Genomic DNA, 26,213 nt, shown 5'->3' with positions numbered 1-26,213 from the left:
AGAGCCAAGTGTTTTTTCAAGTGTTTCTTCTTTTGTTTACCATGATATCAAATAAAGTAGACAATAAGAAGAGTCAATATTTACAGTGCACAGCCACTTGGATAGGCTAAATACACAATGTACAATAAATAGAATATTATAAATGTATTTTAAATTGTAATCCTCGCTAGTAATCCAATTTTTGACTGAATGTAACTGTAATATTGATTAGATTATTTAGATACATAATTTTTTCTGTAACTGTAAGGGACCACAAGGACTACAAAACCCACAACCGCCAGCGTGGTGACGTCACTCACTACCAGGAAGTATCGGACTTGAGCGCTTGTGTGTATCGGTGTGCGTTTCTTGGCAACAAAAGACTCTACAAAGAGTTATCGACATTTTTTGGACGCTTTCGATAATAATTTGAGGATCCCATCAAAGGTAGAATTCTCGGCGATTGATATTCACAGATGTTATTTAATTTGAAGGCTGAAATCGGCTGAAACTGCAGCTTGTGTGAATGTTGGAGTAGCTAGCTTGCCTTAGCTAGCAAGATGGCTCCATCTAGTTAGTGCGGAACAATAACAAAGAGTGAATCACCCTGCAAATTAGAGGGTGATATAGCCTACGTCCGTATGCAGTACCTCGGTCATAACCAATTTCTCTCAGAATTATTAACGCTAGGTAATAAATGGGTTTAACAGTTTAATTTGGTGATATGTAAATGTGCTGTGTGGGGTCGTTTCAGGCAGTAGCTATGGCCCAGCCGGCTCAGTGAGTGATGACACCGCTGCTATTAGGAGGAAGAGGAAGAAGGTGATGATGACACGCAGTTAGCTGGCTGGCGGACGGACGGACATAGCTGGCTGCCCCAAAACCCAGAAGATCCGTGACTGGTGCCGAAGAGAGACCAGGAAGATGCCGAGGAGAAAGCAATCAAACCCGCAGCCGGTGAAATGTAAGTCACTCAACCTACGCATCTTCTAGCGAGTTGAATCTGTTGCTGGTGTGATCTCTCGCTCTCGAACTGTCTATCTGTTTAACTTTAGGGAAGTGGCTCATGGTTGCTGTTTATCCATGTAGAAAGATTTCACATTTTTAAACTGATAGATTCTTGATCTGATACCTGAGTGATTTTGTGTATGTGTGTGTGACATTCTGGTGATTTGCTCTGGATTCTGAATTCAAAACCTTTCTCATATCAAGGACGGATGACCCCTGTTGATGAGAGTTTGTCTCTCTGACTCTGCCCCAAATCTGAGGATATCTTTTTATTGTCAGACAGGGTTTTGTCCCGAATCCCATGTCTGTCTGTATTATAGGTAGAGATAACAGAGAAACTATGATCAAAACAGTCAATCTTCTACGTATTCTCTAACCGTGTTAACTTCTTGTAAATGAAATAACGGTGAAGTTTAACAATTCATCAGTTTGCTGCGGACCCCATGGAACCCCCTCAAGGTTCCTGGTGGTCTCGGGACCCCACGTTGAGAACTTGATTTTGTTCGACCAGTCTTAAACATTTCATATTACAGGCTACTTCCATGAGAGGAGAAGAGATATTATTGAAATACATTTTGTCCTTTCTGTAGGTGTGTGTGTGTGTGTGTGTGTGTGTGTGTGTGTGTGTGTGTGTGTGTGTGTGTGTGTGTGTGTGTGTGTGTGTGTGTGTTTGTGTGTGTGTGTGTGAGTGTGTGTGTTATCTCATCCTGAATGTTCTGGCTCAGTTGGACTCTTCGCTTCCTCTCTTCCTCCTCTCTGCGTCCTGTCTCCACTTCCTCTTCGCTATAATCAGCCCATACCTGACCTCTCTCTCTCCCTCCCTCCTTCCTTATCTCCTTCCCTTACTCCCTCCCTCCTTTCTATCTTTCACTGCTTCCCATTTTTCTTCCTGCTGCTTTTCTGGCCTTTGTTGTGACAAGTGGCAAAACATCTCATTTAACTGTGTTATGGATTATTATTACTACTTGTCTTGGATGTCTCTGCTCGCTCTTCTCTTCTGTCTGTTTCTCTCCCTCCCCCGTTTCATGCTTTCTTCCAATCCGCTTCCTTTTTCCTGGATCTTTAGCTTTCTTTCCTCCCCCAACCCCACTCATCCTCACCCTCCCAACTCTTCCTCCTCTGCACTTATCTCATCCTCACCCATTTCCTTTGCTTGCCCGCCACAGTCTTCTCCCCCTTTCTCTCTCCCTCCCTCCCTCGTTCTCCCCAACCCCCCTTCCCTCCACACTTCTTCATCTTATTTTCTAAGCACAGATCGTCTCAATTGCCCTGCTTCTCTCCACTCCTTTAACCTTTGCTCTTACCGTTTCAAGCCAGAATGTGTATGGCCATAGGAATTGTGTGTATAGTCAGTCCCATTCCTGTAAAGATTGACTTTTGTTTGTATTATGGAGATTTTGTTTTCATAATCATCATCAATCATAATTCAAGACCAAACTCTGTTTTAGGTGAATATTTACAAAAACAAACACTATAAACGTAACTTTTACACCCTGAAAATAAATGTAAAACTTGTAGAACTTTCCAATGATACCCAACTCTTAAATGCAAACTAATGGAAATCTTAGATTTGCATTGGAAAACAGAAGACGATCGGGCCTTTTGAAGAACCTTCCTGAGGAGCTTCAGGCTGATCTAGTCAATAATATATTTTCCTATTCCCCCGCATAAAGGGACAGTCAAGTCGATGGGGCCATGTTCCACCTCAAATTATGCTGGCAACCTCCCTGTGTTCGTTCTATGGTCAAACTTCACCTGTGTGTTAATTTTTGGGTGAACTGTTTCTATTTAAAACTCACTTTTATTACCTTTTCTCTCCCTTTACATCGTTGTTTGCTTGTACTATTGATTTTATCCATTTTTGTTTACTCCTTTGTAAAGCATTTTGTAACTGTGTGTGTGTGTGTGTGTGTGTGTGTGTGTGTGTGTGTGTGTGTGTGTGTGTGTAGTGGAGTCGGAGGATGGGGCGGTGGTGTGTGAGCCAAGTTGTCTGGTTTTGGAGAGTGACTTCCTGCTGAGCGGAGAGCTGGAGTTTGGAGACTCTGAGATCATGGGGCTGGACAGAGACGCTGGTCAGTGATACCACGCACACACACACACACACACACGCACAGACACAGTCCCACGCAGAGTGAGAGTCCAGCCAAATACTGTAAACTGTGGGCTGTGGCTGGTAAGTTTGTCAGCTCTACCAGAAACTTTGGCAGGTGATCAACTTTTGGAGACTTTTATTCTGAAAATCACATTGACTGACAAAATAGTAAAAGATCAGGTTACTGGTCACTGTGGCCGTTAGATAAAGATGTTATTTTCCTGGCATTCACTAGTATCACAGAACGGCCCACATATTTATTTTCACTGCTGATACTAATCTTTAAAGTTGAAAGTTCACATGATCTTTTTCTTACTGCTGCTGATGCACAGTGAGTTCCGCTGGATCAGTATTCTCTGGTTGGGTTTGGCAACACTTTACTTGTCTAATCTAGCATCGATACTCTACTTACTATCAGTGACAAAATCTACATGTTCCCCAAAGTGTCACTTGCCTATTTGCTGTATCTTTAGTAAGCATAACGCTGACTTAATTTTGAAATGTAAGCCTAACCTGATGCTGTTACTAACCCTGAGATGATCCCTCACCCAGACACATTTAGTTTAGTGACACGTTATAATCAGCACGCATCTAAATAAAGTGTGACCGCAACATCTAGTTAGTATTTTCTTAGCAAGCCAAAAGTCTGCTAACACACTACAGCAGTGTTTGCCATCGCTCCCACGGAGCCACTCCCCAGCTCCCAGCAGCCACTCCCCAGCTCCCACGGAGTCACTCCCCAGCTCCCACGGAGCCACTCCCCAGCTCCCAGCAGCCACTCCCCAGCTCCCAGCAGCCAAACCAAACAGGGAATTGGTGTGGTGTCCTAGGGGCCGTCACACTTTGAAGCTTCAATCGATGCCGTGGTAAATTGATGTCCAAATCAGTATTCAAATGCTTTTTTTTCTTTTTTTTTCTTTCTTACCATTATTTTTAAATAGTAATCCAACATTATTCATTATGCGTCAACATTAATTATTATTATGCTTGTCACAAGTTTCGAAGCCCAAAAATGGTATTCAGGGACAGTCCTAGATTTAAAAGACTACAGAGTTTGCTAGGCTTTGAAAGGTTGCTGGTTGGAATCCCCTGGCTGGTAATATCCTGGTGAGGAAGTGCATGAGAAACATGTTCCACTCCCTCAGTAACTACTGTTGCTATGTTGCATAATAATGCAATAAGCCCCACGAGGCTGTTGTTTACAGTGTAGAACAGCTAAGGGGCGTTGTTAGCGTCGTGCCTAACTACACCCAACACTGTTGCTGTAGTCATTGAGAAACTAAACAACGATGTAAATATACAGGTACAACTTCCCCCGGGTGTGTGCGTGTGCGCGCGCGTCCTACACAAGCGGCAATCGTGCTGCTGTTTTCTTCTTCTATTTCCAGATAATATTCCATTGGATGACAAGCACAGTTTGTGGCACAAGATTGCTTCTGACATAATTGCTGAAATCCAAAAGAAAACATTCTTTATGCCAAAATATGATAATAATAATAATATAATTGACGAAACAAGTTAATTCTGCTCAGGGCTGCAGACTAACTTTTTACAGTGGGTGCACTGGTGCGCCAAACCCTCCAACAACAAAGGATTTTCTGACAGGAATAATTTCCATAGTGTACCAACGCATAGTTACCACTTTACAGAGGTTATATTTCCTCACACCTAGGCTATACTAGTATATAGTTTTTTTTACTGCTGTAGTGTATGTCATGTTTAACAAAAACTAGGCTACATTCAATGTACAGTAACTGCTTTGTGGTAAATTCTTAATGTAGGCTAAAACATTAATATTTTTAGAGGTTAGAGCAGGGGTGAGCAATTATTTTTCCTGGGGGGCCACAAACCCAGATTATTGCCGCGGGCCCCAAAAAAAGTATGTCATGCCGTAACCTCTAATTTATCACTAGCTTAAATTACGGTATATAAAATATACTATACTGCACACTTATTCTTCATCATTTATTATATTGAAAATCACTCCAAACAGCCAAGTTAGGTCATCTCATTAGATCTTTCTCGTAACGGACAAGCCCGTCTTTTATTGTCACACGAACACCACAATACATGCATGCGGCCACAACACACTCATGCTGACGGTGGCCGGTGAAAAGTGTCCTCTGCATTTAACCCATCCAGGCATGTCCTTTCCTCCGAGGGGCAGGCCAGGAGCAGTGGTCGCTTTCTCGTACAGCGCCTGGGGACCAACTTCGGATGTTGTCGTCACTGGTCGGATGACGATGACGATCTGATCTTCTGCATGTTTTTAGTGGGGGGGTTATATACGGAGGAACCCCCTGGGGGGAGCACGGGGAGAACATGCAAACTCCACACAGAGAGAAAGGCCCTTTCGACGAGATAACCCACCTGGGCAGTAGGCACTGAAGATATGGGGGGGGACACAACCACAGCGCCCACAGTGTCCCAGGCGAGAATCGAACTCAGGACCTTTTAACTGTGAGGCGACAGCGCTACCGACTGCGCCACCGTACCCCTCAGAAGTAAAATGGTGTGGTTTGTTTTAGACCTCCCAGGCCAGGCAGATCCATCATGAGGGCCGGTTCTGGTCCCCGGGCCGTCTAATGCCCAGGTCTAGGTTAGAGGATTCCTTTACAATTTACAGCATTGGTTTTAACCAACCAACCACACCAAGACAAATTCCTTTGATTTATGCACGGCCTGTGAGGTATGTGAATTGCATAGAAACAACCTGCCAAAATTGACTATTGCACAACTGATTTCACAAAAATCAAGGAAGCCCCCCTTCACAACCCTCCCTCCCCTCTCTTGCCATACTTTACCATACGTTTGCTGAAATGACACCACTCCTTTGAGACACAAAATTGCTGCTGTGAAAAAGATCAATAGGGTCTCAAAACCACACTGCACCAATGGGCTGCGGGCAGTCTTCTTCATACAGAGGAAGGCTGCGATTGTGGTTTCTGTAGCAAGTGGCTTTTTAGTGGTGAGGTTTTACCAATCTTTAAATTTGACCACTTCCATGCCCAAAAACCATGTAATCCATCCAGTGTTTTTTCCTAAATGTATTCATGTCCCCCCTCCCCCCCTGATTTCCATCCCCAATTGTACTTGGCCAATTTCCCCCTGCTGCCCGTTTGCTGCTCCACCCTCTGCCGTTCTGGGGAAAGCCGTAGACTAGCACCATGCTTCCTCCGACACATGCACAGTTGCCAGCTGCTTCTTTTCACCTGACAGCGGGAAGCTTCACCGGCAGGATGTAGCATGTGGGAGGTTCACGCTATTCCCACCAGTTCCTTTCCGCCCCGACCAGAGGAGGCACTAGTGCAGTGACCGTGACACATACCCTCTATCCAACTTCCCACCCGCAGACACAGCCAATCGTGCCTGTATGGACGCCCGACCAAGCCGGAGGTAGAACGGGGGCGCGAACCTGCGACCCTCGTGTTGGTAGGCAGGGAATCTACCACTACACTACCCGGACGCACCAGAATGTATTCATGTTAAGTTGGAAAAGCCTCTGACTGAAACGGCATTCATCACATCCCTGGCTTAAATGGTCATTTTCTATTTCCAAAAACGTTTTTTTCTTTCTCTCCGTTACTCTCCAGGTATGACGGTCTTCTCTCTGAGCGTGGAGGAAGACCCTTCAGCGCCAACAGACTCCGCCTTCCCAGCTTTCCTCTCCTGTAAAGGGTGTGGCCATCTTTTGGGAGACACCCCTTTGGGGGCGGGCTTAGATCTAGGTAAATGTCGCACTCTTTGATTTATTTTTGCTTTCTGGGAAAAAAGGTAGAAAAATTATGGACACCCTGCACACTGTCTTCACTTGCTCAAAATTGGAAACTAAAGGTAGAAAAGAAAACCACTGTACCTGGAAGAGTGTGTGCAGTGAGGCCGGGCCTTTCCACAACTCAGGGCCTCTCATAGAATCAAGAGGAAGGGGAAATCAAAATATCTGTTAAATAAATAATTACTGTATTTGTTTAATCTAATTAATCTAATTTAATCTAGTAATCTAGTTTGGACACAATTTTTTCCATATTTTAATTATTTTCCACATTTTAGAATACTATTAAAGACATCACTATGACATAACACAAATGGAATTATGCAGCAACCAAAAGGCCAAGGGCAAAAATCTTGCTCGAGTTTGATTGCACGAATTATTCACCAAAGTCGAAAATTTTCAATTCGAACGAATGAGGCGATTCACGTCACAAAATTGAGCTTCATTCACTTCAATCATGCTGCCCAGGGCGAAACGGCATCTGCTTGTTTGCATTGATTTTGTATGTAATCTTGCTGCGTGAATTTGCTAAATCATTTGGTGTGAACACCCAGTAAGAAACACTTTTCAAGCATTCAAGCATAAGGCTTTAAGAGAATGAAAAACATGGTACAAACATTTACGTCCTGATATCACCGTGTTGGTATCGTTCCCGGACCATTATTTTTTCCTAGTATGGGCCGGCATGACCACGCCCCGAACTCATTTGATTAGTCACTATTCGCTTTTTGGCTAAGATGAGGTTACGGAGTGAAAAAAGTGCAGCTCAGGGTGTGCTCGGGCTTGTGGCTTAATGGGAAAGGTACTTGCCTTCCAATCTGAGGACTGGAGTTCGATTCCCGGTTGAACCACACACATTTTTATAAAACATTAGGGTTAGACAGACATTAGGTTTAGGCAAGTACAACAATTTGGTTAGGGTCAGGTTATGGTCGTGAGGGTTAGGGTTAGGGTTAGGGTTTGGTTATGGTCGTGGTTAAATGAGAAAACCCTAATCTTAACCACATCTTTTTTACTTGCCGCACGTTTTCAGGAAGAAGCCATTGCGGCGACCAGTCAAATGAGTTTGAGGCATGGTCATGCCGGCCCATACTAGGAAAAAATGATGGCCCAGGAACGATACCAACGCGGCGATATCAGGACGTGCGTCCAAACATGGTTCTAATATTCCTTTTTGTTGTTGTTGAAGGGGCGGGACTGGACCTGGGGACGGGGCTTTACTGCCTAACATGCGAGGAAGGCCTACAGGTAGAGCAGCGTGTGGCAATGCTGGACGCGTCGCAGGAGGAAGCCACTGATTTGGCCGACCAGCCGGTAGCCAACGGCTCCGACAGGAAGAGGCGGGGCATAGCGGGCGACCTCCCCGCCAAGCTGTACTCCTGCTCGCTGTGCGCCTTCACCTCGCGCTACTCCAACCACCTGAAGCGCCACATGCGGACGCACGACGGCCAGAAGCCCTACCGCTGCCCCATCTGCCCCTACGCCTCGGCCCAACGTGTCAACCTGCAGCGTCACGCCCGCACACACACGGGCGAGAAGCCATACCGCTGCCACCAGTGCAGCTACGCCTGCAGCTCCCTGGGCAACCTGCGGAGGCACCAACGCATGCACTCGCAGGAGAGGCCACAGCGGAGGGAAAAGGAGAAGAGGAGGGCGAGGAGGAAAAAGACGAACGCCGAAACGGAAGAAGGTAACATGGTGAAGGAGCACGCACAAAATATCACTTGTATAGGACTGACAGTAGGCTTGACCAGGGGTTTGCAAAGGATTTTATATCATGGATTGTAATTTGATAAGTGAGACAAGGAATAAACATGTAGGAGTGATTTAAATGAAATATCTGTTTCCAATGTACATGGGAAGGTCATGTAACCTTGTGAGGCAGCTGGAGAAATCCATCTTGCCCATGCTCCAAGCTATTGGTTTAGCAGTGGGCTGGACCAATCAGCATTTTATTTTGGAAGAGCAGGTCAGATCGAAAAGGAAAAGGGGAAGCGACGAGTCAAAATATCATGAAACTGAAAGACTTTGAAAAGAGGAAGAGAAGCTCTCTCTCTCTGCTCGACTGCTTATCAATGTTAAACTGAGTGGTATCGGGCCCAGGACACTGCGTCCAGAGTACAACGCTAGAGTAGCTTCAGTTCACCAGCATTACAAGCAGCCAATTGTAAAGAGTTCAAAGGTCAGAAGAAATAAGCCAAGGAGGTAGAAAGGAAGAAGCCTGTGGTAGAAGAAACGTTATTTCAATGTCAATACACATTCCAGTACTTCAAGTTTGACCATGTTCTTATAGACCTTTTTTCAGGGCCTGTCTGTTAAAACACATTGAGTGCCAGCGACGCCATATGGCGTCAAGAGAAATTTACCGTAGACTGCCAGCGACGCCAAATGGCGTCAATAACTCCAAATTCATATTTTGACGGGGGAATGTCGATCTAAGCCTCTTACATCGCCTCTTACAATATGGGAGCTGTTGAATGTGTCTAGCCTATTTTACAGAACCCTTAGGTGGCGACAGTGCCCTCCCGATTAGACAGAGGCCAGGAGAAAAGAGAGAACAAGTCATGAGGAAACGGAAATCGCCATTGATATGCTTGAAGCATAACGTTACTTGGCTGTGCCTGTGAACAACAGCAGTCATCTGCTGCCACGGTTGAGCCCCATCCGTGTCCGCTGCTATGGTCCATCCATATGATTTAGTTGGCGACACCAGGTCTTTCTGAGGGGTTACATTGTTCTCGGCTGGGAGCCGAGGACACGCTGTGAAGGAGCGGGGGATGCAAGCAGCGGACTTTTCAGTTCAGAGCAAACAGAGCAAACCGCAGAGCAGAGACACTCGACTCCTCCCACCACGGAGGAGGGGGAGGAGGGGGGTGGGCACGCAGGGCACTAACAGCATACAACCATTGACACACACACACCCAGGCAGCAAGCAGCAGGCTCGAACTCAAAGCAGAATTCATTCTGTTGCCTTTCTAACATAAAGATGTGATTATCTCAAAAACTAATTTCAGCATGCTCTTTTCGGTCGAAAACACTCTTTTTCAGAGGGGTGTATTTCCAAAATGGAACGGTTTATAAACACAGTTTTTTTTTAAAAATGAAACAGAAGGGTTCAAAGTTTCATTGAGGCTATTGGTTGTCCATATAAGAGGAACACAAAAAATGATATGGCTATATTAAAATGCATTGCGGCCTATGTGGCACAGTGCAGCACCTTTTGCCCAAGGGCCGTGGCACTCAAAGTGTTAAATGAAAGCATATGCAAAGCAGCCCAATATTCTTTTTTCCTGTCGAACATCTGCTCTCTAAAAGTCCTCTAGAAACCAACATTTTGAAGCTTTTCAGCACATTTTTTTAACCTCTTCAAATGAATTTGCATGATACAGTTTTAATTAATCAATACCTGTCCCTGCAGAATCTAAGATTTTCTCATTTACAACTTTCCATCAAATGTATAAAAAATATATACAGTAACTACACCCCACCCCCCACCCGTTGATCTCTGCAGATAAATATGCAAATATTTTACAATTGTTACGATCCACCCCAATTGGTAATGTTAGTGTTTCTTTTTCTTGGAGGCTACTTCTCCTCTTCACTCTTCTGTCTCTTCCCTGTCCCCTCTCTCCAGATGCGGTGGTGTCAGACTTGACCCTGCGAGTGTCCCAGGACTCAGGCTACCTCCAGACGTTGGGGGGCCTGGGCTCTCCATCCGCCCCGCTGCCTGTGCTCCTCTTCCCCCTGTGCTGCCGGCTGTGCGGCCTGACACTGGAGGAGGCCGACCTAGAGGGGGACAAGGCTGAGGGGGAAGGAGAGGGGGAGACGGATGGAGGACAGGTACCTTTCTAAAAGATTCAATTTGTTTTGTTCATCTGAAACACCTTGGTTGTGATTGGTCGGCTCACAGCTTCTCAAATTGTAAAATGTTTTGCTCTGTCTAAAAAAGATGCCAGTCAGGCATAGCAACTTTCTAATGTGTTTGCTGTCTGTCCATCTGGGCTACTCCTGTTACTTAGACTTTCATGTAAAAAATAATAATAATAAAAATAAAAGCAAAATACACTCTTAGTGTCTTGAATAGAAATTAACTTCAGAATGAACATAATACGCATGTTCCGTTCAATGGATGTTTTTTGTTAAAGTGCCTTGCCTTGCCTGTGACTATACCATTTTTGCATTGGAGTCTCCAGTAGGAAATAAACTCATGACTGACAGTGCCATAGAACTCACACAAGACTAGATCACTCTGATCTAAGCTTCTTTTGCTGTCAAGTTGATGTTAGACTGGCTTTACACTAGGGATGTTCTCTTTTTTTTCCCACATTTTAAATTTTTATAGAACACAAACAAGACAAAACAGACAAACAGGCTCAGACACAGGGGAAAGAAATGAAAAACAAAACAAAAAATATTATCAACATTACAAAGTGGTGCCGCCAGCCACCTACGGTTCTTATGTTCTTGTAAACAATATACCTGGGATCTCACTCAAGGCTTCTATGGGAAGCCAGCTGGGTGAGTCACCCGTCACCCCTAGCCTCGTTGAGGTAGACTAAAAACGGGTCCCAGATAGTTATACATTTTCTAAGTGCATTGGTTCTCAGGAACCTAAGTCTCTCCATGCGTATAACAGAGGTCATGTCCGTCAACCACAATTGGAAAGGGGGTGGAGAGGGAGATTTCCATTCCTTCAGAATTTATTTTTTGCCGACAGTTGTCCCCAGTGTCAGAGACTGTTGCACAGCTGTAGGAAAGTTCAGAGAAGACTCCGAGCAGCCGAAGATGGCGAGTTCTGCCTCCGGCTGAAGGGCCACCCCGTAGGCCTTAGAGTACCAGTCAAATATTCTGGCCCAGAATCCCGTCAGTGAAGGGCAGAACCAGAAGGCATGAGACAGTGTGCCCTCCGACTGGGGATGTTCATTTTGAACAATTTACATAATCGAAAATCGGGAAAATTAACGATCAATTAGCGATTATCGATAGCGTAATAATAATAATAATATATATATATATATATATATATATATATTTTTTTTTTAACTCTGGTCTGGTAATAACGTTGCGCGTTCTCGGCCAGCTATAATGGCGATGCCGCTGTGTAGTAAGAATATCAGACACTAGCGCTGTGGCCAGGTAAACAAACATGTTACATGTCAGGTTACATGATGTAAGGCAATCGGCGTCTTCCAGCTTAACTGACAGCACAAGAGTCAAATCAACAGGCCTGAGCCTCACTGAGGTCCGCAGACCGCTGGGTGCGTTTGTTTGTGTCCCCGGCGCATGCCGGTGTGAATTCCCCATGTTTAAAACAGTTTTGTTGGCACAAAGGCCCGTGCCCAGCCAGAAAACTAGAGACTATATGAAGCTCCACCTCACGTTAGTCGGCTGTGCAATGGAGTGGGGCGAGGAGGAACGAATTCCACCCAAACCTAGTCCGCAAAAAAAAAAAAAGAATAATAACAATAATTGATCAAAATTCCACATGATCGATTCAATTCCTTAACAATCAATTATCGATTTTCGATAATTGATGAACATCCCTACTTTACACAATGCAACGCTCGCGCAGTCAGTTGCAGGTTGCACATGACACTTTTTACTGTTGCTGTGTCACCAAACTAAACCTGAACAATCAAATGATACAGCAACACACAACACAACTAAGTTGCATTCCATGCACCATGTCAAGCCAGCCTTCGTTTTTTTCCACTCTTTTGTAAAGTCTAAAGTTAATGTGTAAAGCTTATCATATTATTATCCAATGTTGACCTACACATCACCAGGAAAGTTTCTGTTTCATGTACTGAGTGCTTGTTGTGTCGGTATGTCCAGATGTGCCGGCGCTGCTCATTGGACCTGCTGTCCAAAGACCCGGCTAGCTCCCCCTGCAGCCCAGGCGACTCCCAGGGCTCCCGGCGTGGTCGGCGGGGCCGGCGGAGCACGGAGCTGTACCGCTGCCCCCACTGCCCCTTCCTGTCCCACTACCCCAACCACCTGGCCCGCCACGCCCACACCCACTCGGGGGAGAAGCCGCACCTCTGCCCGCAATGCCCCTACACCTCGGCACATCTCGACAACCTGAAGCGCCACCTGCGGGTGCACACGGGCGAGAAGCCCTACCAGTGCCCCTCCTGCAACTACGCCTGCGGGAACCTGGCCAACCTGCGGCGCCACGAGCGCATCCACTCGGGGGCCAAGCCCTTCCACTGTGGCGTGTGTGGCTACTCCTGCAACCAGAGCATGAACCTAAAGAGGCACATGCTGCGGCACACCGGAGAGAAACCGTACGCCTGCGCCCAGTGCGGCTACACCACCGGACACTGGGACAACTACAAACGCCACCAGAGGAAACACGGACACAACACCGACAGCTGGGACAAGCACGCGCCCATCAACGGCCTCGGCTGGGGCAACGACACTCAGGAGAGCCAGAGTCGAGGACAGGAGAATATGTAAGGGGGGAGTGTGTGTGTGTGGGGGGTGGGGGGGCATTTAAAACGTGTATCAGGGTTCCGTCGGTAACGTTAATAGGAAAAGATAGAGAAATTGGTCTGTACTTGCTCAAAACCAAATTTTAATGTTATATCAGTTTTCTGGGTTGCCACATAAAAATGCTTGACTGTAGCCTATCTCTGTGAGCTTGAGCTTTGTGCGCCCTGTCATCGAGCTTGATACACTTTATTCCTATCTACAGTATCACTCTCTGCACTGCGCTGTCATTGTTGGTCGCCTAGGTAACCGCAACCCCCCTCTGGTTCAGGACGGGTGACACACACAGCATGCGGTGGCACACGCTATGGTCAAGTATGCCAAACAACCAGGAGAAAATTATTATTATTGGCCTGTCATTTTGAAATAATTTGTCCTTTAAAAGTACTTGAAAAGTGCTTGAAAAGTGCTTGAAATCTATCATCACAAATGGAGTGGCAACTGAGCTTTTCTTAGCTGAACATAAAAGGACAAATGGAGACCCTGACAAACTGCTTTATATGTCATGAAATATGATGCACAAAAACCTGTAGCACCCCTGATGTAACGTTACACGTGTGACCTCCTTTAGTGTGTGTGTGTGTGTGTGTGTGTGAAAAACCTGTAGCAACCCTGATGTAACGTTACACGTGTGACCTCCTTTAGTGTGTGTGTGTGTGTGTGTGTGTGTGTGTGTGTGTGTGCGCGCGTGTGTGTGTGTGCATACGCATACGGGGGCGTGCACTATACACTGGTGAACCTTCAGCCTGATCAGGTTGGGGCTAAACTCAGGTGCCTTCTGCTGCCAGGGACCGAATGAATGACTGTAATGCTGCACTGACTTAAACTATGGGCATTAAAACACCAGCATGTGAGTATGAGAGTGAGTGTGTGTTTGTGTCTGTGTGTGTGTGTGTGTGTGTGTGTGTGTGTGTGTGTGTGCGTGCGTGCGTGCGTGTGTGTGCGCTGTGAGAGTGGGATCAGTCTTGTTGTCTGGACGGTGATCCATCCAGTAAATGCAGTCCAGAAAATCATGTTTTCAATGAGATTGTTGTAGCCAGTTTCAAATTGTGTCTGTGTGTGCACCACTGCTGTTTTCATGAAGCCAATCTGATTAATTGAAATGTATATTTTTTTCAGCAGATAATCTATATTTTGTAAATGTGGGTGGACTTGTGTGAGAATTTAATGGTGTTTTTTTCTTCTTCTTCCTATTACCAGATTGAACAGTTTTCATTTCCATATCTTCTCGCAAACTTATATTTTAATAAGTGGATCTTGTGGCCTAGGTTTTCATCTTGACAAGCTCGGTTTGGCAATCGATTTCTGTTTTACAGTCGGGTTCCTACCCGAGTTAAAAAATGTGGGAGATGTATGGAAAATTAGTTTGATAAATTCCCGAAGTTGCACCAAAAGTCTGTAGAATTATGAAAAAATACTGATATTTAGACTAGTTCTGGATGTTCTGGTTGTTAAGAATAATCTTAAAGTCACATTGAAATGAAAAATTACTTTTGTCACCTTTGTTAGCCAATTCAACAATAAATGCAAAAAAGAGATTAGGCCCCTCCCATTACATAAAACTTGCAACTTGGAAGAATCAAAAATTTCTGAAGTTCAATATAACGCACAGATCATTTTTTAACAGTCTCTCCTTCGACGCCAACATACTGTTTCAACCAGAAATCAGCCAAATCATGTGACGTTAAACTACAGCGACAATAGCCTACTGCCTTATCAAATTCCTCAAATCCACTAAAAAAAATCAGTCTGGAATATATGGAATGTTAAAATGTAGAATTTCCAGGGACCCTGCTCTAAAAGTAAAGGAAGTGAGTAAAGTTTTCTGTCTGAACGCAACAATTGCTGGGAAAAAAACGACACTTCACACAGAGTCCACACTGGATTTTTGACAGGTGTATTGCAGACAGGGAAGGTCTCTGGGGAAGTCGGGTCATTTGACAGCAATATAGCAGACCAGATGTTCCAACTCGTTTTGCACATTTGTTGCATTACATGGTGGTTTTCTGCAGTGGAAACCAGACTCTTTACCTCTTAGAAAAACATTAACAAATCAGGAAGGAATAACATTTGCATAGAAAAATCATGGAGTTTGACCTCAGGGCCACAGCGGGAAACCTGTTTTCATTTCAGCAGTGCGATTTGTTTTTTAAATGCTTAGTTTGCACCCACGCAAATTATTTCAGGTTTAACCCTTCGGCTCCTATCTGGTTTGAACAGAAATCTTTCAAGTCAAGCCAGGCTCAAAGTGTCCAGTCCGTAATGTCTAGCGCTGTTAAGTGACGCCAACCCATTTTGCTTGGATGTAAAACCATAAAACACTATTAATCCAGCCATTACTTGAGTGTGATAAGATGTCGAATTAACCATCAAACAAAATCAACTTTAAACTGTGAATTTCTCGCGTCCAGCGGATGTCTGCCAGACTAGCAAGTCGCAAAAACAATAGGCGCTGCTGGTGTAATGTTTGAACCTATGCCACAATGTGGATGAAAAAGCTCTCTTACGTTTTGATTAACGGTGATCAATATATTCACGCTCAAAATGGATGCATCATTTTCAACATGTTCACCATTTGTGTCACTTTTTCTATGATAAATGCAGAGGAAGTGCTTGTGGCTTCTGTAGGAACGCTCAAAGGATTGTCAGCAAATTCAGTGTTTAAGACACTAATACCACATACTGTAGATGTTCTTATTAAGGTGCTGAAAAGTGACACAAATTACCAGACTAAAAAAATAATAACCATCCTTTTATGTGTGTTATCAGGTTGTGTTCTCCATTCTACTATTAATCATAATCTCTCTGTTTCTGTCTGTAAAAACGTGTTCACAGTGCCTTCATAGCTCTAATAAAAGAAGTGTGGTTGAAGCCGAACTCTGTGTGCGTGTCCTTCTGCCTTTCCACCACTCCTATTTCCCCTTTTTACTCCGCTTCTTCGAAGAGGAAACACCTGCTTCACCAGTGATGCTCTTCCAGAAAACGTCTTGCATGAAAAACCACCCAAAACTCCCCTAAATACCACCACCCCTTGTGTCAGCAAGGGTGTAGCTCGGGGACACCCAAACACACCACCTCACCTGTTATCATTCATCACACATGCGTTTGTGATTCAGGGTCCACACAGGTCCTTGAAATCCTTGAAAGTTTGAATTTGAGGGGGGAAATCAAGGCCTTGAAAGTTTTCAAAAATATACATAAATAGACATGGTGTCATTGAAAGTGCTTGAATTGATATATTTTGTGCAATCAGGTCAGGTCACTCCCATAGCCCGGGAGCCATTGGGGCACTTTGATGACATCACCACCCGTCTCCAAACATCCAGATCTAAACACTGCCATAATAGTGCATTAATAGAAAGTTATTTTGATATATATTTTTTTACTTTGACATTCTTTTCATTGTTGTCTGTGAGCTTCTGTATTAAGCAGAGACGGACATGACATTATTATTCAAAGGATCTCTAAAAAAAGAAAACAAATCTCTAAAAGTTTGCTCATGTTGTCAACCAGATCCACTCTTGTCCTGCAAAGATTTGGCATGACTTGTGAATGAAGGCTACAGACCACAATGGTGCTGTCTAATACTGCCACCTACTGACGCAGAGTGAAAATGCAGTTTTAGTTTAGTTTCACTTTTGCTTGGGGAGCACATAATGCATAACATAACCGTGCATATTATGCACGGTGCTACAGGCACATTTCTGTTATTCTGTCATAGAATTTTCTTCTGAATGTTGAAGCTATCGAAGGCCATATCCGTAAGTTGATATCTCATGTCTTTATTCATCTATTGTGATTGTGGAATGTAAATATGGTCCATTTAGAATTGCTGTTTTCTCAGTTTAACATGAAGAAGCACATTAGCGTAGCTAACATTATCAGTCGATTATCCCCTTTTGGGACTGATGTTCGTCTCGTTTGGGGCTATCAGTCTGTAGACCATAGCCAAAGTTATATTCAGATCATCTGAATATACCAGCGTTCTGCAAAGGGCTAAGCCAAAGTGTATCATAGAAAAATAATTTACTGGAGCACTGATTATTCATCAAGCAATCACCAAGCATTCCTTTTTATATTCCTGAAAATATCCCTCAAGAATAACATTACTAACTTTACTAGATAGAGATACTCCTCGGGAAAACCACTACATTTCTGTCCACTAGATGGCAGTATGACATCTAGTTTGATTTGAATGTCCTAGCGGCCCATGTCGGCTTACATTTGAAGACAAACACATTGACACATGAAATGTCAATTTGGGTATAACAAACACACAAGGTATCATACAAACAAAGTATTATTTTACTTTCACAATAACCAAAAGAAATTAGGAGAATTAGAAGTAATTCCATGAAATAAACTTCCCGGCTCATCATATCAGGGACAATAGAGCATAAAATTAATTTAATGCGTATTTTCTTCAAAATCACCAAAAAACAAAGGTTTTCTCACACACACACACACACACACGCACACGCACACGCACACGCACACACACACACACACACACATTTGACCTGTTAGCTTCATCAGATTAAACATTGCAGCAGGTAACTATAATTACAACTCATGTCTGTTTGGAAACATTACACCCCATTGATGATCAATGAAGCAGCCAAACCAAAGCACACCACTAGAACTGCAGTGTATGTAATAATTCACACTGTTTAGATGGCAGGTTAAGTTAGACTGATCAGATTCAGCCTCGTCAGTTTAGACCCTAGTACGTGGTCAGAGGGTCAGAGCCGCGTGATTTCTAACCCCACATAGGATAAGCAATAACCACGCCCTGTGGCGCCGGGATTGGCCAGGAGCATTGAAGCTTGGGACTAAAGCACCTGGGGTTTTTCATCTTTTAAAATAAAGATGTTTAAAAAACTATTGCTTGTTACATTTTCAGTGCTGTACCTTTTCTCTGGGTAAGAATTGAGCTTGAAATTAACGATACATTATATTATATGAGAGCTATGAACGTGAAAACAACACCGTTTATATTATTGCATGTTTTTGTAGATTGTGTACATTGGGTAGATTACAATTATTACGCTTATTATTATTATTACTATGCTAAGGAAGCAGGGGCGTATGCAGAAATTGAATTATAGGTGGGCCTGGATCAAATTGGGTGGGCCTGGATAGGAAGGGGTGCAGATGCCCGGCCGAAGGCCGGGCCCACTCGGGTGGCCGGCCGAAGGCCGGCCGCCCAAAAAATTTGACGTGTTATTTTACTAAAAATAATGCATTTGACCATCATTTCAAGTAGAATGATACCACCCAAGCAAGAATATTTCAAGTGTTTCAAGTGCTTTACTGAAATATTTGGACCATATAATGATAATACAATTATCTCAACCTTAAAAGGTTACATATAGGTGCCAAATGTTGCATACATGAATGCTTATACTTGTGTGTATACTGTTACTTTATACAGAAATTAGAACCACTGATCCATATACTGCTGTGAGTTTAAAAAATAACAACACTGAGGCTGCTTCAAGTTTGAACAAGACGCCCTCTGGTTTATTTATCCACAGAGAGAACAAAATTCCTAGATGTCATGAAGTTGTCATGCATTAGACTCTGGAGATGATGTGCCCTGCGTTTTTACAAAAGTAACAAAACCATTGGCTAGCAATGCAGCAGCAAGTTTGCCTCTAGAAAACAACCAATTAAAAAAAAAAAAAAAAAAAAAAAAAAATTTTGGGTGGGCCAGGGCAAGAAGTGGGTGGGCGTGTGCCTACCCAGGCCCACCCGTAGATACGCCCCTTGGAAGGTAGGTGACCATAATTCATTTCAATGTCCGCTCTCAATATCGCTGTCTGTTCTCAAGAGCTATTCAGTTGGTTCATGAAATCGCTGGGCTGCGTGCCCTCCAGTGTTGCTCCTGGCCAATCCCGGCGCCACAGGGCGTGGTTATTGCTTATCCTATGTGGGGTTAGAAATCACGCGTCAGAGCCAACGTCTGAATCACAAGTCAGCATTTCCGGGTTTTGCCGTGGGAATCATAGATATATATAAAGGCTAGATAGCTTACCCGCGCTGCCGGCCAATGGAGAGCGACGTCGTCGCATGGCGGCCATCTTGCTACAGGGAGCTACTAGGAGTTATGAGCATCTGTTGTTGGGTTAGTATGGCAACATCATATGATCATAACTCCTAGGGAAATGGATGAAACTGCATGAAACTTTGTGCCTGAATCCCTCTCATGGCATAGATGCTTCGGTTTAATTTTGGTGTAATTTGGAGCCCATCAAAAAAATAGTGTTTTTAGTGTTTTTTTTTTTTTTTTTGGTCTATCTCGGGAACGGAATATGCTTGTAATAAACCAAACCGTTTGTAAATCCGTCAAGATTTCAGCGAGTTATGAGTATTTTTGTCTGTGAAGGTCACCAGCTACCATAGAGCGTACCAGAAAGGCACTGTAGCAAGATGACGGCCGTTCAACGACGCTGCTGACTCCGCCTTAAGCCATCTAGCCTTTATATATATCTATGGTGGGAATGCCTACGGTGAAATCTGATTGGCTGGGCTATTATGGAAGCCTGGCTCTCTGCGTGCATTGGTGCATCGTTCAAAATGTACGGTACAACCCCACGAGTTGCGTCACGCCGTCCGTGGTTGGTCAATTAATATGTCTGTCATGCCTTTTGCTTTGGTCTTAGGGGGCGGTCCATAATCACTTTTCATGAGTTGTGCACCAAATGTAGATATCTATCTAGTACTGACTACTGCAAGACTATTTAGACCCAAACATGCTGTGGAAAGAAGCTTCAGATTTAAAACAGCAACAGTGACGTGGAAAGAAGCTTCAGATTTAAAACAGCAACAGTGACATTGATATTTCCTCGGTCAAACACATAAACAAGTCCACCCCCACCCCACCCCCCTCTCTCTCTCTCTCTCTCTCTGGTGTCACTGTCAGACAGATTTTTCTAGACTTTGGCCTTGAAGTTCTGAGTCAGTGACCGCACCCTCAGATCAAACAAAGCACTGAAGGAGAATAAGCAGTGTAGAAGCTGTCCCCAGCGTGTCCTGCTCTGAAATCCAACTGTTTAGTCAGAGTGTGTTTGTCGTAGATGCCTCCACGTCAGGTTGTTTTTTCCTGAGTTTCTCATCGCTGTGTTGTTGTATTAGATGCTATGATGATTTGGATGTTGTGTTTTTGGGCTGTGGAAAATGGTTTGCTGCCACAATATAATGTGAAAGCTTCCAGCTGTTGAAGGTCTGTGTCTCTCCCTCACACTTGCTGTTTTAGCTAGTAGCAGACGTAAACCGGCTCGCACATGACTTTAAAAGATCTGTCTGCTTCCCAGGTGCCAGAGTGCTGCTCCAAAATCTATTCAAGATCACCATCTGCACAACGAGATAAAATCTCAACAGTCTGAGAAACTCAAAGATGACTTCCTTCATGTGCATATGCTGCAAGCCACAGGTAAATACATACCCCCCATGCTTTGGTGATGTTAAGTTCAGCCGTTTACACCAGCTCCATATCTGGCTGAAAGCCTACTGCAATACCAAAAACATTATTTATGTGGACAATTTTACTTCTTTTCATAATAGAACTGAGCTTTTTATATCGGACCACCTTCACCCAAATTACAGGGGGTCTTCTCTGCTATCTATGAACATTGAGGTCTCTGTTTGAAAAATGTAAACTTTTTTTCATTCAGTGTTTCACTCTGTTTAAAAAAACTTCCAGATTGGATCCCATCAATTGGCCGTGACAAAGCACCACTCCATGTGAGATCTGCCCTTATCATGTGATATCGAAAAGTCCTGTCATGACTAGAGATAGAGGTAACAGGGTGTATCCAATTATCAAACCTATTGTTATTCCTCAGACAATAATTACTGAACTTGACACAATACATTTGGCTTTGCTGAATGTAAGTTCCCTGGCAGACAAATCCTTTTTTGATTAATGATTTGACTACAGATCATAAACATGACGTTATTTTTTTAACTGACACATCAGGGTGGGAGTTACCCTCATGGTCATGGGCCATGGCCTCCGTTGCTCCTCCCTCTGGCCGTGATGCCCTGAGATCCCTAAGCCCACCTTGGCAGTGCCCTGCTAACAGCCTGTTACTGTCAGTTGCTTGAAAAGTATCAGTGGTCTCAGTTTAACACACATTTCAGAAAAATCGCCCTTCACGATGTCAATAGAGCAATGGCCCTTTGTGCCCTGGCATGTGGCCTTGTGCCCTAAAACAAAATTACGCCGAAGGCCTTGCCCCTAAAATGATGAAATTCCCACCCTGTGACACATGGTTGGATGAAAACAACAGCCAGGGCAGCAGCAGTCAGCGCCTCCCCAACTTAAATTTTCTGGATGTAATTAGAGCAGGAAGAAGAGGAGGTGGATGTAGTTGGAGCAGGAAGAAGAGGAGGTGGATGTAGTAGGAGCAGGAAGAAGAGGAGGTGGATGTAGTTGGAGCAGGAAGAAGAGGAGGTGGATGTAGTAGGAGCAGGAAGAAGAGGAGGTGGATGTAATTAGAGCAGGCAGAATAGGAGGTGGATGTAGTTGGAGCAGGAAGAAGAGGAGGTGGATGTAGTTGGAGCAGGAAGAAGAGGAGGTGGATGTAGTTGGAGCAGGAAGAAGAGGAGGTGGATGTAGTAGGAGTAGGAAGAAGAGGAGGTGGATGTAGTTGGAGCAGGAAGAAGAGGAGGTGGATGTAGTAGGAGCAGGAAGAAGAGGAGGTGGATGTAGTTGGAGCAGGAAGAAGAGGAGGTGGATGTAGTAGGAGCAGGAAGAAGAGGAGGTGGCTGTAGTTGGAGCAGGAAGAAGAGGAGGTGGATGTAGTAGGAGTAGGAAGAAGAGGAGGTGGATGTAATTAGAGCAGGAAGAAGAGGAGGTGGATGTAGTTGGAGCAGGAAGAAGAGGAGGTGGATGTAGTAGGAGCAGGAAGAAGAGGAGGTGGATGTAGTAGGAGCAGGAAGAAGAGGAGGTGGATGTAGTAGGAGCAGGAAGAAGAGGAGGTGGATGTAGTTGGAGCAGGAAGAAGAGGAGGTGGATGTAGTTGGAGCAGGAAGAAGAGGAGGTGGATGTAGTTGGAGCAGGAAGAAGAGGAGGTGGATGTAGTAGGAGCAGGAAGAAGAGGAGGTGGATGTAGTAGGAGCAGGAAGAAGAGGAGGTGGATGTAGTTGGAGCAGGCAGAAGAGGAGGTGGATGTAGTTGGAGCAGGAAGAAGAGGAAGTGGCTGTAGTTGGAGCAGGAAGAAGAGGAGGTGGATGTAGTAGGAGTAGGAAGAAGAGGAGGTGGATGTAGTTGGAGCAGGAAGAAGAGGAAGTGGCTGTAGTTGGAGCAGGAAGAAGAGGAGGTGGATGTAGTTGGAGCAGGTAGAAGAGGAGGTGGCTGTAGTTGGAGCAGGAAGAAGAGGAGGTGGATGTAGTTAGAGCAGGTAGAAGAGGAGGTGGATGTAGTTGTTATACATTTTGGGGTGAACTGCCCCTTTAATATCTCCGATGTCATTGTATTCTTATGCTTTCTCAATAGTTTAGTTCTCAATGAGTTTTTTTGCTTTTCACCTAAGAATGTATTTCCCATAAAATATATACTGACATAAAACATACCGTATATACTGTATCCAATCATAAGCATTACATGTTAATGCACATGTTGATTATTTTCATTTGGTTGTTGTTGATGTCTTCAGGATATTGCTCGAGAAAACGGAGCTGCAGGTGCTACAGAACCAAGGGTGAGTCTGCTTCATTATTGAATTCATACTTTTCACTTTCAGGCATTTAGATGACTCATTTCTCCACTGTGACTTACAATGAGTGCAAAGGTTGACTTAATCATTTAGATCAGTGGTTCTCAACTGGTCTAGGACCCGAGAGGCACGGGGAGAAGATGCAAACTCCACACAGAAAGGCTCTTTTGACGACCCCACCCGGGTGGTGGGCACTCGAGGACATGCGGACAGGCACGCATTCCTTCAGCGTTCACAGCGTCCCAGGTGGGAATCGAACCCAGGACCTTCAAGCTGTGAGGCGACAACGCTTACCACTGCACCACCGTACCCCCCTTCGAACGCCATTTTCAAGCTTGTTAACGTGATATCTCAGGAATGCCTTGATGGAATTTCATCAAATTTGCCTCAAACATCGACCTGGACTCAAGGATGATCTGATTAGATTTTGGTGGTCAAAGGTCAAAGGTCAAGGTCACTGTGACCTCTCGAACACCATTTTCAAGCTTGTTAACGCGATGTCTCAGGAATGCCTTGACGGAATTTCATCTAATTTGCCTCAAGCATCGACTTGGACTCAAGGATGAACTGATTAGATGTTGGTGGTCAAAGGTCAAGGTCACTGTGACCTCTCGAACGCCATTTTCAAGCTTGTTAACGCGATATCTCAGGAATGCCTTGACGGAATTTCATCTAATTTGCCTCAAGCATCGACTTGGACTCAAGGATGAACTGATTAGATTTTGGTGGTCAAAGGTCAAGGTCACTGTGACCTCTCGAACGCCATTTTCAAGCTTGTTAACGCGATATCTCAGGAATGCCTTGACGGAATTTCATCAAATTTGTCTCAAACATCAACTTGGACTCAAGGATGAACTGATTTACATTTTGGTGGTCAAACTTCAAGGTCACTATGACCTCATGAACGCCATTCCCAAGCTCATTAACGCAATATCTCAAGAACGGCTTGATATAATTTCTTCTGATTTGGCTCAAACATCGACTTTGACGCAAGGATGAACTGATTCCATTTTGGTTATCAAAGGTCAAAGGTCAAGGTCACTGTGACCTCTCGAATGCCATTTTCAAGCTTGTTAACGCGATATCCCAGGAATGTCTTGATGGAATTTCTTCGAATTTGCCTCAAACGTCCACTTGGACTCAAGGACATTTTGGTGGTCAAAGTTCAAGGTCACTGTGACCTCACACACCCAATTTTCAAGCTCTGTAACGCAACATCTCAGGAGCGCCTTGACGGAATTTCTTCCAATTTGCCTCAAATGGCGATTTGGACTGTAGAATGAACTAATGGCGGAGGCATAAGTCCACGTTGCGGTCGTTCTAGTTTCTCTTGATTATTCTACTTTTGAGTTTTCTTGTTGCACTTTTTTGTTTTCTCCTACTCTTTTAATTTAGTCACTTATGAACACTGGGAAATTTGCTATATAAAATACACTATCAATCACTTTGTATGGGTTGACATCACTCCAAATGGTTGAAATCTCATTTTGGAATAAATCTCTTCTTTTCTACTTATAGTTCATTACATTGTTCTTCTTCTCCTACTGGTTGTCCCTGCAGGGAGAGCGAGGCACTCCAGGAGAGAGAGCTCTCCTGGTGTCTGGAATCGGGCTGAACATGCTTCAGGGACCCGAATGTAGTCCAGGAACAGCAGAACCAGATGGGCCGAAGGTATAGCAACCATCATACACACCTTTTACAGAAGTTTCTAGACTTTGGACTTAGATTGTATACAGGGTTCGTACGGTCATGAAAAACCTGGAAAAGTCATGGAAATTTAAAATACAATTTTCATGCCCTGGAAAAGTGATGGAAAAAAATAAAATCCCCAAAGTTTTGGAAAAGTAATGGAAATTTGTTTAATAAATCTTTTCATGACGTTAATTTACACTGAGTTTAAAATTATTTGCGTGCTTTTAAAAGAAATAATGTAACTTTACATGTACATGTATGTGACAGCAGGCTAGTGTGTGTGCAGCAGGCGCCGAGTGCTCTGCCTTAACTTCCAGTCGTGGGCGTGCTTAGCTTCAACACAATGAACATGGCTGCTGCAACTGTAAGCGGTCTTGGACAAAGCAGATGCACAGAGTGAAATATGGGATTTTTTTTGCTTAGGCCTATGTTACGTTGCTGACAGTAAGGGGAAGCCCACGGACACAACATCGCCTCTGTCTGTAAACAATGCTTCAAAGCTGTGCATGCGAAGGAAAGCTTGGCCAAACATCTCGCCGATAGACATCCTGACTTGTTCAAAGAGCGACAGGATAAGATAATTACATTCCCTCAAATAAGTCAAGTCAAACGAGTGTTATTTTGTGACAAGCAAACTTTTTTCACCATCGGAGTTTGACGAGGAAATGCGCTCAGTCAGCGCAGCCCAGACCCTCTGCCAAGTAACGTTATTGAGTCATGACGCTGTTTAATAAGTGATTAAAAATGTAAACCATGTAAAAGCTTTAATAGGCTACAGTTGGTCAGTGCTCAAAAGCAGGCAGGAACAGGTTGGTCAAGTGAAAGTGGATCCCTAGATTTAGAGTCAACCACAAGGCATTTAAGCAACCTGAATTCCTGCAAAAGAGTGAAAGTGAGTGAATAAAATTCATAAACAACACCATGACCTCGGCTCATTTAACTTCACAAGACACATTTACACCAGAAATAAGTTGAAATCAGTGATTAATAATCAATGAAATCTAATGATGTTTTGTCTGCAAATTGCATCATTGGGAGGTTGATTCTGGCACTCAATATTAGGGGTGGGCAATATAATATTGATTTTATTGTGATATGAGACTAGATATGGTCTTAGATGTTGGATATGGTAATATGGTGATACAGCATAAATGTTGTATTTTCCTGGTTTTAAAGGCTGCATTACAGTAAGTGAAGTGTAGGCTAGTGACATTTTAAAGTAGAATGTCGTAACTCACTTTTTCATGTATACACCGAGACTTCACAAAATGTTTGTTCATGGTAATTTGTTTTTAAAGTCATGGAAAAGTCATGGATTGTTCTTTGTTGTAATGAAGGGGTTGATAAGGTCTGACAATAGAACAAATATTATCAATTGCATTACTAATTACTTGTGTGAGCTGTGACCATTGTTCTTGGAGTTGAATATTACCTGTGATTTGACCAGGGAGCAACG

At 43.9% G+C, this 26,213-nt stretch overlaps 1 protein-coding gene across 1 annotated transcript; it reads left to right on the top strand.

Moving 5' to 3' along the window:
* Positions 1 to 329: 329 nt before the first annotated feature.
* Positions 330 to 13,310, top strand: LOC310773249 (zinc finger protein 513-like; the record flags this gene model as incomplete). The annotated part of the gene is made up of 7 exons (XM_083633135.1): positions 330 to 426; positions 734 to 943; positions 2,937 to 3,059; positions 6,673 to 6,807; positions 8,041 to 8,541; positions 10,486 to 10,691; positions 12,687 to 13,310. The coding sequence occupies exons 2-7, from the start codon at positions 904 to 906 to the stop codon at positions 13,308 to 13,310; spliced, it is 1,629 nt and encodes a 542-aa protein (XP_083489261.1). The 5' UTR covers positions 330 to 426; positions 734 to 903.
* Positions 13,311 to 26,213: the final 12,903 nt, after the last annotated feature.

The sequence above is a fragment of the Poromitra crassiceps genome, assembly GCF_964638095.1.
Source record: "Poromitra crassiceps genome assembly, chromosome: 3".
Classification (NCBI taxonomy): domain Eukaryota; kingdom Metazoa; phylum Chordata; class Actinopteri; order Beryciformes; family Melamphaidae; genus Poromitra; species Poromitra crassiceps.
This window is presented reverse-complemented; position numbering and strand designations above follow the sequence as displayed.